We start from the raw sequence: 13,180 nt of genomic DNA on the forward strand, positions 1-13,180 counted from the left end.
TAATTTTCGCGCAACGAAAACAAGCAACACACACAAAGCCAAACACTGATGTCTAGAAGTGGCCTATAATCATTGGTACTCTTCTCTTTTTTCGCCTGCTTTTCCATGGCTCGGATTGTTATTTTAATTGCAATGCCAGATGCACTTCAAGTGAAATATTGTTTGTTGTTTCGGGCACAGAAAGATTCTGATAATTTTTCTCAGGGGAGATGAAATACTTATACGCCTACGACAGCTTACTTACTATGCAAAGGTGGAGTTTACTTCGCAAATATTCTCTTTTCGCGTTCTCCTCTCGTTGTTTCTATTCTAGTGGCTGCATAAGTTGCCCGTTAATGACAGCTCTGTTCGGGAAAGCACACAAATCGGCAGAACAAATGTATGGGGAAATGGGAATGCTTCCAATTTTCATCAATTTAAACCGTATACAGATTATGGGATTGTAATGTATAGCATATGTTGTCACACACCCTACGTTGTGTTTTAGATTACAGATTTCGTTGCGTGCGTGTAGGAATGGTAGCAGTCAGGACCAGGGTTTACTGAACCATAATCGCAGCATTTGAATGCTACCACGGTATATCGGAACAAGTACACTGGATACTATTTCACAAACATAAATTCTGAACACACATTTAGATTCACAAACAACTTTAATTTATTGTACTACGTTATTACATTTATTAGTGTTCAGCACGATACTTCCAGCAAGAATGGCTAGGATATTTTATTTTACTAAGCTAAGTATTCTACTACCATACTGCAGTTCATGGTGAACTGACCGACAATTAATGAAGAATAGTAAGGCATTGTCGGAGTTGTCGGATTGCTACCAACAATCTACACTTAAAACTAATACGATCAACCATACCCGTCGCCTTGAATAGTTACATTCAATAAAAACAAACAACAATCTCTTGTTTACTTGTCTGTCTGAAGGACATTCAAAGCTCGCTTCTATCTATCTAAAACCATGTTGCTGATGCAGTTGAACGAATCTGCCACAGGAGTTTCCATAGCATATGGCAGCAGGCATATTTTAGAGACAGGTCGTGTAATAAGTCCTCTTGCGGTCTGCAGCGAAACGACTCTAGTGATTCCATCGGAGCCGGGATGAGTTGACACTATGCGAGCCAAAGGCCAGCGAATTGGAGGTTGCAGGTCATCGATGAGTATAACTAGTTTACCAGGTATAATTTGATTGTTACGTCCACGGCATTTGGTATCTTTTTGAAGTTCTTGAAGATATTCTCGTTGCCAGTGTTTCCAAAACTTTTGTGTATGCAGTTGGAGACTTTGGTATTGATCGAGTTTATTCATCGGTAGGTGGCTGAGATCTGGGTCGGGCAGTGTATTCATCGAAGTTCCGATTAGGAAGTGAGCAGGAGTGAGCGCAGCTAAGTCATCTGGCTCTTCAGTCATCGGCAATAGCGGTCGAGAGTTCATTTGAGACTCAATTTGCGTGAGCACCGTACACATATTCTCGAAGGAAATACGGGTGGATCCAAGTTGGCGAAATAAGTGTTTTTTCGCAACCTTCACTGCCGCTTCCCACAAACCGCCAAAGTTCGGCGCCCTAGGGGGAATAAGATGCCAGGTGATGTTTTCATCGGCACAGGCGGAACTAATTCTTTGTTGTTCTTCCGCATTTTGTAGCAAGTAAAACAATTCCTTTAGTTGGTTCTTTGCGCCGACAAAATTCTTACCATTATCCGAATGCAAGTGAGACGGGCGACCGCGTCTGGCAACAAATCTTCGCAGACAACCGATAAATGCTTGGGTTGACAAATCTCCAACCAGTTCAAGGTGAACCGCTTTCGTGGTGAAGCATATAAAGACGCATATATAAGCCTTTGCAGGGGCAGCGCGTCTGTGCGTGGGTTTCAGGTACAGCGGTCCGGCGTAATCTATTCCGGTAACGTTAAATGGTCTACTTGACATTATTCTCTGGGCAGGCAGCTGGCCAATTTGTTGTTCAAGAGGTATAGGGTTTAGACGGGTACAACGGAAGCAGTTACGGACAGTACTCCGGGCGAGTCTACGGCCTTGTAGTGGCCAGTACTCTTCTCTCATTGCGGTTAGAAGCAAACGCCCGCCGCCATGAAGGGTTTTGATGTGGAAGTGTTGTGCTAACAATCGTGTTAATGGGTGAAAGGCAGGTAATATGGCTGGATGCTTGGCTTGAAAAGGCAAGTCTGACATGTTCAAACGTCCACCCACTCTCAACACTCTCTCTGAATCCAGGAAGGGGCTCATTTTACGCATACTGGACTTTTTTGGTATTGGCATATTTTTCATCAAACTATCTATTTCGGCACGGAATGAATCATGTTGAGCGAGGCAAATTAGTAAAGCTTTTGCTTTCAGCAACTCAGGAACGGTAAGTGACAGGCAATTTGGTTTGGATGGTGATCGATCAGTCCGAGACTTTGCGCGAACATTATTTACGAACCGGATACAGTAGCTGATTACATGAAGAAGTCGGTTATATGAAGACCAGCGTAAGAACCAAGGATGAACAGACGGTGAAGTTTGTATGGTCGCAACAATATTTCTCATTTCCAATTGGTTTTCAGCTACATTCGGCGGGTTAGAAATCGGCCACTCATTTGGTGGAAGTGACAACCAGCATGGTCCGTGAGTCCACAATCGGCTTTTAAGAAAATCTTCTACCAGCATTCCTCGTGACACTAAGTCAGCAGGATTCTCTTTCCCAGATACATGATTCCAATGATCACCGTGTGTGAAGTGCTGGATCTCCGAAACTCGGTTGGCTACAAATGTTTTCCAGACATTAGGAGGTGATTGCAGCCACTGTAGAGTAACAGCTGAATCCGACCAAAAGTAGGATTTAGTCACGTCGAGATCAATAGCGGTTTTTATGCAGTTGTGCAAGTGGGCAGCGAGAACTGCTGCGCATAGTTCTAGTCGGGCCAAACTAAGTCGTTTTAACGGGGCTACTCTGGATTTGGAGGCTAGCAACTGCACCTTCACTTTACCTTTATTGTCCTCAGAGCGAGCGTAAGTACATGCACCGTATGCAGATTCAGATGCATCGGCGAACGTGTGAAGTTGAATCACTGAATTAGGAAGAAAAGCGTATCGGTCTACTTGATAGTCGGAAATGCGGGGTAGTTGTTTATAATATTTCCTCCACCTTTCGCTCATGGATTCAGGTACAGGTTCGTCCCATTCACAGGCGAGTAACCACAACTCTTGCATCATAATTTTAGCTTTGACGATGATGGGAGCAATGAGTCCTAATGGGTCGAACAGTTTTGCAATTGATGATAATATTGATCGTTTTGTGGTTGGCTGATCGGTTTCATATACGTGAGATGAAAATCGCAGAAAGTCGTTTTCGGGTTCCCAGCTTATACCCAATGTTTTTATAGTTTCATTTGGATGAAAATGCAAAGCGGATTGAGTCCCAATGGCGTCTTTATCTAGTCCTTGCAGTACCTCCAGTCGATTGGATGACCATTTGCGTAGCACAAATCCTCCTTTAGCAAGCAATTCCGTTAATTCTTTTCGTAATTGGATAGCCTTTTCTATAGTTTCAGCACCACCGATAAAATCGTCCATATAAAAATTATTACGTAATGCTGGACCTCCTAGAGGATACGATTTCCCTTCATCAGTTGCTAGTTGTACAAGAGTTCTTGTGGCGAGGAAGGAAGACGGTGCTAACCCGTATGTTACCGTTTGGAGTTCATAGGGTTGTATTGGAGCTTGGGTAGAAAATCGCCAATAAATTCGTTGGAAGCGGGTGTCATCCGGATGCACCAGTATTTGTCGATACATCTTGGCGATGTCAGCAACAAGAGCAATCTGGTGTTTTCGGAAGCGCAGTACAAGCGTGATCAACTCATCTTGGATAACAGGTCCCACACAAAGAGAGTCATTAAGCGAAAATCCAGTGGAACATTTGGCTGATCCGTCGAACACGACTCGTAGTTTAGTTGTTGAGCTTGTCTCTTTTATAACCGGATGGTGAGGCAGGTAAAAATGCTTATTATTTTCGTCGCTACTCTTGACTAGTTTCATATGACCAAGAGAGATATACTCACGCATAAATTCGTGATATTCTTTCTTAATTTCTGGATTGGATTCCAATTTTTTTTCCAAAAGTTCGAATCGTCGAAAGGCATTTTGCTTTGATTCACCTAGCATGATTTCAAAGTCTGGTCGCTTAGGAAGACGAACCATATAGCGCCCATCGTTGTTTCTCGTTACAGTAGATTGATATAGTGTCTCACATTGTCTTTCTTCAATGGAATAGTTATCTTTAACGACTAACTCTTCAGTTTTCCAGAAACGCTCGATGCTTTGCTCTAAAGAGGCTGCTACCGCTACGACGCTATAACTCGAGACTGTGGAGTGTTGCGATGGCGAAGCAGAACAATCTGAACCTGCTACAATCCAACCAAAAACGCTGTCTATCAACAATGGTAGCTTTTCCTTCAAGTGAATTCGAGCTGCACCAGGGAAGAAGGAATAAAAATGCTTAGCTCCTAGGACGAGATCAATCGGTTGACATTTGTTGAAAGAAGGGTCTGCGAGAAAAAGATCAGTAGGAATCTTCCAACCAGTTGTTTCTACATGATGCGCTGGCAAATCAGCGGTGACATGATCCATCACAAGAAAATCAATTCCACAAGAGAAGCCTTCTTTTCTTGACCTTACTTCTGCAAAAACTGACTCCCGGATTACTTGGGAAAGTTGGCCTGCGCCTTGTACGGTTATATTCACGTTGTTTCGTTTCAAATTTAAAATTCTTGCCATGCGATCTGTCATAAGGTTTGGCTGTGAAGCACTATCTAAAAGAGCACGCGCTAGATGTTCTTGTCCATATGCGTCAACAATTTGTACTACGGCGGTGAGTAGGAAAACATTTTCGAAAGGTTGCTGGAGTGATACACTTGTTTCGAAACTTGGCAAACTCTTGGTGGCAGCGACCGAAGTTTGACTTTGAATTTCCTCTAACTCTCTAAATTGACTAGTTTCGGGTGGCGCTAGGCCGTACGAAATGTCGGTTACATTACTAGCCACAAGGGCATTGTTTGCAGAATGCAGAAGCGTGTGATGACGACGGTTGCAATGTTCAATGTTTGCAGTTGAAGTTCGAAGAGCAGTTGCGAGCAATGTGATCTCTACGTAAACAGTTGTGACAAAGTCGCTTCGACATGACCAGCTGCTGTCGCTCAGTAGCAGAAAAACGGTAGAATTTTGGACACCTTATCAATGGATGTGGTTGATCACATGCTGGACATTGATTGTTCGAATCCGTTGTAGAGGTGTATGATGACAAGCGAAGATGCGGAAGTTTTCTCGTTGATTGGCCGGATGTATTGAAACTTGTGGATGCAGTGTTATGGTTCACCGATATAGATTCGAGGACACGAGTTCTACGTTGCAGGAACACAATCAAGCTTTCGTAATCTGGATTATCTGTTTTCGATGCATGATCTTCCCAAGCCTTTAGCGAATCGTCAGGTAAGCGTGTGCATAACAGGTGTTCAAGTATAGTGCTCCAAGCATTTGTTGGTTCACCTAGCTGATGCAATGTTTTGACATGACGATCAAATTCATCCACCAATCCGTGGAGCGTAGCTGCCGTTTCCCTTTTAATGCCTTGAATATCAAACAGAGCTTGCAAATGTCGTTTCTTCAAAAGGTACTCATTTGCGTATCGATCTTTTAATGTTTGCCAAGCTAATTCGTAGTTTGCAGAGCTAATAGCAATGGACTCAATAGACAGAGCAGCCTCTCCTTTGACAGCTGCTTTCAGATAGTGAAATTTTTGAATTGGTGGAACTTCAGAATTGGAATGTATTAATGCCAAGAAGGTATCATGAAACGTAAGCCATTGCATGTAATCCCCATCAAATTCAGGGAGCGTTATTGTCGGTAATTTTATGCCAGAGAGAGTGGAGTTTGTGTACGTTGGTTGAGGTGGACGAGCATCAGTGACTAACGAAGAAAGCTTGGAAGCTAAATTTGCCTTTATTATGAAGAGTCGAGGTTCAAAATTAGCCCGAATTTTCTCCTGCATTTTCCTACCTTCATCAGTTGTCTCTATCTCTTCCAACTGATCTTGTGTACTTTCGAGATCGTCCCACAATTTTTCCAGCCGCTCAAGACGCACATGTAGCTGTATTTGATCCCGCTGTGAGTCGAACTCGGCCAGAAAGTTCTCTGCCCGACCCAGACTAGCTAGAAGCGATGTTCTCCGTGAGATCAGTTGATTGATTTCTCCTGCAGTACTCATGATAAAACGCGAACGGAGGTCAATGTCGATTGAAATTTCTGCAAAAAGCACCACGGTAGATCCAACGAGAAAAGGTATTTGCACTTGGAATGGTACTCACCTATTCCAAGGCAAATTGAGCCTTGAAATTAAAAATGCTGTAAGATGCAACCTTCGGTATATCCTTGTTCCGTTTATGAATGATAGAAAGGTGCTCCTCTACTTGTGAAGGCTCCGGAGTAATCAGGCGGCGAAGAAATATGCGTGCAAATATAGAAAAGGTATCTAACTCATACCTGTGGAACTATCAGCAGATATTGGACAGGTAATTACCTGCTATAAAAATTCAAAATGCCTTGCATACAATAAACTGCTTTAAGTTGGTGGTGGCACTGGATATGCTGCATTCAATTTGAGTTTCCAGTGATGGCGTCCTTGGTTTAATGGATAATGATGTATTGAAACATAGCCAATGATGGCGTCAATCAATTGTGTGATATTAACTGAATAACACAATTGTCGTGATCCGTCTGCGATGTGGAAATCCTGGTCACGGCACCAAAATTTTATGTTGTCACACACCCTACGTTGTGTTTTAGATTACAGATTTCGTTGCGTGCGTGTAGGAATGGTAGCAGTCAGGACCAGGGTTTACTGAACCATAATCGCAGCATTTGAATGCTACCACGGTATATCGGAACAAGTACACTGGATACTATTTCACAAACATAAATTCTGAACACACATTTAGATTCACAAACAACTTTAATTTATTGTACTACGTTACTACATTTATTAGTGTTCAGCACGATACTTCCAGCAAGAATGGCTAGGATATTTTATTTTACTAAGCTAAGTATTCTACTACCATACTGCAGTTCATGGTGAACTGACCGACAATTAATGAAGAATAGTAAGGCATTGTCGGAGTTGTCGGATTGCTACCAACAATCTACACTTAAAACTAATACGATCAACCAGCATATAAAACAAATCTTAGAAAATTTCGATTCGATTGGTATGCAAATCGTTAAAATCCGTTCACAGCAAAAATTGTTATAAATGTTAACTGTATTTCATAAAAAAGGGATCTGTTTTCTGATTTGGCACCCTTAATGTAAAACGTAGTGCTACGTCAAAAATTTAGTTGAAAAAATTAATCATAACATTTCTTTAGAGTTTTTGTGAATTTTTTTTTGCCTACGAGTTCAATAAAGTGAAATTATCGAAGTCGTGAGATTGAGATAAAAAAATCTTACAGAGTTCAATAGCAAGGAATATACTGCAGTCATTTATTTTATTTTTTTGCCTTCAAATTTTTTTACTTGCTTTAGCAGTACCAACCCAGACATATTTCTGTGAAATTATTATCCTCTGCGAAGCAAACAGCATCGGTACATGGTAAATCATTATCTCGCAGCCACGAGCGATGGTAGACACGGTTGTGTTTGCTACAGATTTTTTCTCTGTTTCACATTTAACAGCATAAGCTCTTGATATACCGAAGTCGCACACTGCATTTGAGAACCTTTTTTTCCACAATTTACCAATCCTTAGGTGAATGTATTTATCTCGATACTCTTTAGAAGATTCTTCAAATTGATACTGCAAATAATTTTTATGACAGCAACATATTACTCGTCGAAAAAACGCTCTGAAGATCATTATTCTCGAAGAAGAATAGCCTGAAGGCTGTCCTTGAATGTATGAGACTAGGTACATCGTTTCAATCGACTAGACTTTCAATCGACCTTCGTACAGTAGAATGAGTCTCAATTATCCTTCAGCAATGTCTTAAAATATTATATTACGATTACAACGGGACGCAAAATTTATGGTATGCTCAGAGTGAAAGTAAAACTCTTCATTTTATTATACAATATTTATCTGAGACAAACACATTAATATTCCGATTTAAAAGAATTTTCTTACTCGTGGGATTCACACGGATTGGGATTCACTAAGACACATTTGATGTACTTAAACTTTCCAGAAATTCTTTGAAATGAAAATATTATATTTTTCAAGCCAAAAGCTATTCGAAGAGTCAGAATACTGATCCGTTTTTTCCCAAATTCTCAAAAATGTGACTTTTCCCCAACTGCCATGGTGAAATCCAATCCACTGTGATTCTATAACATGAATGATATTCGTTGATCATTCCAAATTGTTTTTTCGCGTATCCTATTCTGTTTGTGACATTTATCAAATCAGATAACATCGAACTGGCAAATATGTTGATTCTATACTACGCTATAATTATCTAATATTTCTTTCAAATCGGTCTCTAAACTCCGACCAAATGTAAACATGGCACAATGGCAACACAACAGTTCCAACAGTGCGACTCTCTTTAATACTTTCATCGGTAGCACATTGACCCGTGTGCAGGGGTCGGGGATTTAATCTCCACCACCTCTTCAATTAGAAGTAATTTCGTTCCACAAGCTCCCCATCCAAACCACTCCACCGGAGTGCATGAACAACAACAGTAGAAAAAAAAACAACCAAAAGCCAGCACCGATGTTAAATGTCGGAGCTCCGGCAGCAACCAACCGCTACAACATAATTTGTGTTCAACCCCTTCAGCGGTACAATGGCTTCACCGGTCGAACACGCGAACATGTTCTCGGCGGAACACAAGAGCAGCGCGCCAGCAGACAGCAGAACGGGGTCCTGTATCGAGCGGTCTGTGTGTGCATCGTTGAGATATATAGCATCCCTGGGAAAACCATACCGCGCTGACCTTATTTTACACGTGTTATTTTCGCATGAGAACAGTGGTGCTTTATGACTGTGTGTGGAATTCGCTGGTTTGGTAAAGGGAGAGCATATCGGAAAACCGTGCGTTCCGGAATGCTGTTTTTGTTGATTGTTGAAGCTATTCGCAGAACACCCGAATTATTCACGGGTTTCGTTAAATTGAAATGTTAACTAGAATATTTCGAAAGAATGAATATTTATAAATAATTCTGTTCAAAGAACAGCTGTAACATTTATTTTCACTAGAATAAAATAAGGACTCGTAGACTCACAAATTTAGTGTAAGCTTGAACCTTTTGATAAATCCCGGTAACTAAAGATTAGGTATACTTCAGGTAAATTAAGGAATTTCTGGCTATTCCACACAGGGTAAGCTTGTATCTCTACCAATAGGTAGAGATATAGATTAATGTAAGCAGCATCACTAAAACTCACTAAAAATTTAATGTAATGATTATTCTTCTATAGAGCACATGGACGGAAAAATCTCTTGCATTAGCCATAAACTAGCAAATAACATTCATTTATTTGTCAACATCACCCCTGTACATATTAGCCGTTGACTTTACAACATTTTTTTTTTTATTTTACATGTACATACAGCATTGGACAAAACATTTGCAACCAATTATTAACAAAGTATCGTCTTTAATGCTCTAAAATACTACATGGGCTGAAAAGTCCCGGGATTTTTTAACAGATGGCGCTACTAAAAAATGAACAAGATTCATTTCGAGTGGTTCATCTGTCACTAGCTTATGTGCGATATTTCATGACATTTCGTTTATTTGTTCACAAACTATAGTTGTTTAAGTGTCATTACCTGAGTATTCGTATAGAAAATGGAAAAAGAGGAATATCGTATTTTGATCAATCATTGTTTTGACATAGGACTATGTCTTTGATTTTTATACAGGGAGTCACTCTACGAAAAACGTAACAATTTATTAAGAGTTTTCGAACGCATATTACTCGAAATCGTTATGGCGGCATAAGGTAAATGATTTTGATCTGTCCAGTCGAAAATATGATCATGGTTTGCCCACTTCTTTGAATGCTCTAATTCAGCGCTCCTGTGTCAAATAAGGTATACGAATGTTTCAAAACATATGAATAAAATTGTCTTTTTCATGATTTACATTAGTTTTTTAGTATATTTTTATGGAATCACAAGTTTTAAAGGATTATAAAATACACCGTCTATTTGTGTCAATGCGCCCCTCATTCGAGCTAACTTTTAATCGATCACCAGATGATTATTTCTCACGTATTCAGACCTTTTCTGGATTATCACGCTTACAAATATTGTAAACATCATGCTTGCACACCATTTGTATCAGATTTACATAGCTAAACATAGCCGCTTGACGCGCTGCAGTTTGTTTATTCTGTCCTTTGCGGATAGCAGAAATAAAGTTTCTCTGTGTTGAGTGTGTTGAGGGTAACACTTTTAAAATACCCAAGAAAAGGTAATATTCTGAACAAAGCCTAAATTATGGATGGATCAATATGATGACAGTAAATTCAAGCAATGATGAATGCCACATCTACTAGTGAATTGGAATGTTTTCATTCAAAAATGGTGATTTCTAAAACCGGACAAACCATGATCATTTTTTGAGCAAACCATGATCATAATTCCTCTTTAAGGAAAATCGTTAAAAACATAAAAATTTGAATAATTTCAACACCTTATGGTAGTATTAGCAACTAGAGACTTGGGACTTTACAACAAACCCAAACTCGTATCGATTATGTGTGATTTCCATGAAGAAAAATCGATTTGCATTTACTAGTAGCGTAAAAACACCCCAAATCAGACAAACCAAGATGATTTACCCTATGTTGTTTATATACCATTAGACAACAAATTTATCCAGCTTTTGACGTAGGACTACGTCTTTGATTTCTATATAGGGGGGTCATTCTACGATAACTGTAACGTTTATTAAGTGTTTTCGAATTACGCAGATTCGTTCTTATGATATATGTTATAATATATACCATTAGACGGCAAATTTATCCAGCATTTTTTCGCCTGAGACATCAACAGTGGAAATAATAAAACAAGTAAGCAATTTAACAAATAAAAGAGGTATGTTTTGCGAGCGGATGCGAAGGTAAATCATGTATTATGCATTCTTTCTTCCAATTTCGTTCCTATGAATGTTGTATGTAACACAAAATTGCGTGCAATAATTCGTCTTATCTAAAAAATTAGCAAGATATTAAAGTAATCAAATGCAAAATTTCATGCATCACTCAAACTTCATGCAAGATTTCATCAAAGCAACGAGGAAGGTGTCACCCATACAGTGATCGATCATTATATAGGAGGAGACAGCGATTATCAAGCGAAGACTAGTTGAGATCGGCATTACATCGCATCACAAAAATGAAACGAAATGAAATATTAATATTCTTCATAATTCATAATTCTCAATTACTCAATTCCCTCTATGTTAGATTAAGCAGTAGAACCAATACGACTTGATTGTGATAGTCTGCAAACGAACATTATTTCACCGAAAAAGCTATTGTTCTCGATGCCTAATAATAAGAATAAGACGATGGAAAGAAATAAGACAGTTATACTTCCTGCCGGAAGCTTATTGTCTTTCTTTGTTCGTTACAAACCGTTTGAAGTTTATGAGTACATACAACAAACAGCCCTTTTCAGTGCTACTATTTAGAGTTTCAAAAGAGTTAAACTAACAGATTTCTGAACAATGATTTTTTTTTGCTTAAAACATGAACAGTGAATATAGTAAAAAAGTTAATAATTTGACGATTAAAATGGGTATGTTTTCATTCGATTACACTAACCATTCGCTTTCCTTCCAGACGCAACGAGCAATCTTTTTGCCTAAATTCGGGCGTTAGCTCACAATGTGAGTTGATGCGTACAATGAATTATTCTACATTGACCATAATAGGCATTTATCAGTTTTTGTATTGTGTGTTGTTGATTCACGTTTTTATCATGTAAGTCTTGCTACTAACAATTTATGTAATTGTGGTCCAAGATGTATCGAACATGTTGTTTGGTTATGTAAAAAATGCGATTAATGAATTTAACTGGCTGCTGATTCAGAAGATCGAATGTGCATATTCACGCATATCAGATTATGATAGCTTGAGTAGTCGTGATCTCAATATTATTCTCCCCATATATGTCTTCCCAAGAAACCCGCTTCACTACCTCGAATGCACTTGTCCATTCTCCTTTCCCTTTCCTATACATAGGCCAAACTTAGCACCCAATGAGATCAGTTCACTACAGCAGCTACACTTCCCAAGAGAAGACTCATGGCCATAGAATACTCAATATACATCACCGGGCTATAAAGTTATTACAAACAATGTTCCGGAAAACGTGGCGACGAAGGAGAAAATGCTATTTTTATCTAAAAAAAATATTTCTGTACTCATATATTTATTTTACTTGGGCTTATATTTATGTAGATCTTAACTGTTGAGGTAAGAAAGTAATGAGTAGTGAGTAATGAGCATTGCTTGGAAATATCTGTATCACATCAAACTTTTCAGCTGAATTTCCGACCACATTCGATCATTATACCATTGCATTCGGGATACCGAATATGAATCAAAGCCGAACCTCACAATCACAGCAAGCCCCTCACAGTTTTTTTTTTTTTTTTATAAATTCGTTTATTTTTACAGGCTCAGTTGCATAAGTTTAAAGGAGCCGAAATCTTAAATATATTTTTAAAACTATATATATGAACAATTTTCTTAAATCTATGGTTAGTAATGTGGGAAACCGATTACTCGCGGTGAACTCGAGATTAGAAGGGTGACATATTTTTCTCAGGAAAAGGATGGGGTATAAGGAAATTATTACAATGTTGATAATCACACACACTCAATTCTTAAATCTATTCGTACATCTATTGTGAATTTACATTTCATTCTCCTGTTTATAGCAAGCGGACCAATTACTCATAAAGGAAGAAATGGAGGGTATAAGGATATAAGGATAATCACACACGAACATCGATAGATTTAAGGAAAACATATATTTGGGACATGTAATCAAGGTCTAACCGAGCCAACACATCTCTCACCGGCACATTGGGCTGCCTTCCTCTAGCCCGAAGGGAGTTCTCTAAATTCGATCTGGCAACAAGATACACCTCACACGAC

General features: G+C 39.2%; 2 protein-coding genes across 2 annotated transcripts; both read right to left on the reverse strand.

Moving 5' to 3' along the window:
• Positions 1 to 957: 957 nt before the first annotated feature.
• LOC129773368 (uncharacterized) lies at positions 958 to 4,047 on the reverse strand. The gene has a single exon (XM_055776966.1). The coding sequence runs from the start codon at positions 4,045 to 4,047 to the stop codon at positions 958 to 960; it is 3,090 nt and encodes a 1,029-aa protein (XP_055632941.1).
• Positions 4,048 to 5,104: 1,057 nt separating this feature from the next.
• LOC129773369 (uncharacterized) lies at positions 5,105 to 7,214 on the reverse strand. The gene is made up of 2 exons (XM_055776967.1): positions 6,372 to 7,214; positions 5,105 to 6,309 (listed from the first exon to the last, which is right to left on the reverse strand). The coding sequence occupies exon 2, from the start codon at positions 6,269 to 6,271 to the stop codon at positions 5,105 to 5,107; it is 1,167 nt and encodes a 388-aa protein (XP_055632942.1). The 5' UTR covers positions 6,272 to 6,309; positions 6,372 to 7,214.
• Positions 7,215 to 13,180: the final 5,966 nt, after the last annotated feature.

Source organism: Toxorhynchites rutilus, chromosome 3 (genome assembly GCF_029784135.1).
Source record: "Toxorhynchites rutilus septentrionalis strain SRP chromosome 3, ASM2978413v1, whole genome shotgun sequence".
Classification (NCBI taxonomy): Eukaryota; Metazoa; Arthropoda; class Insecta; order Diptera; family Culicidae; genus Toxorhynchites; species Toxorhynchites rutilus.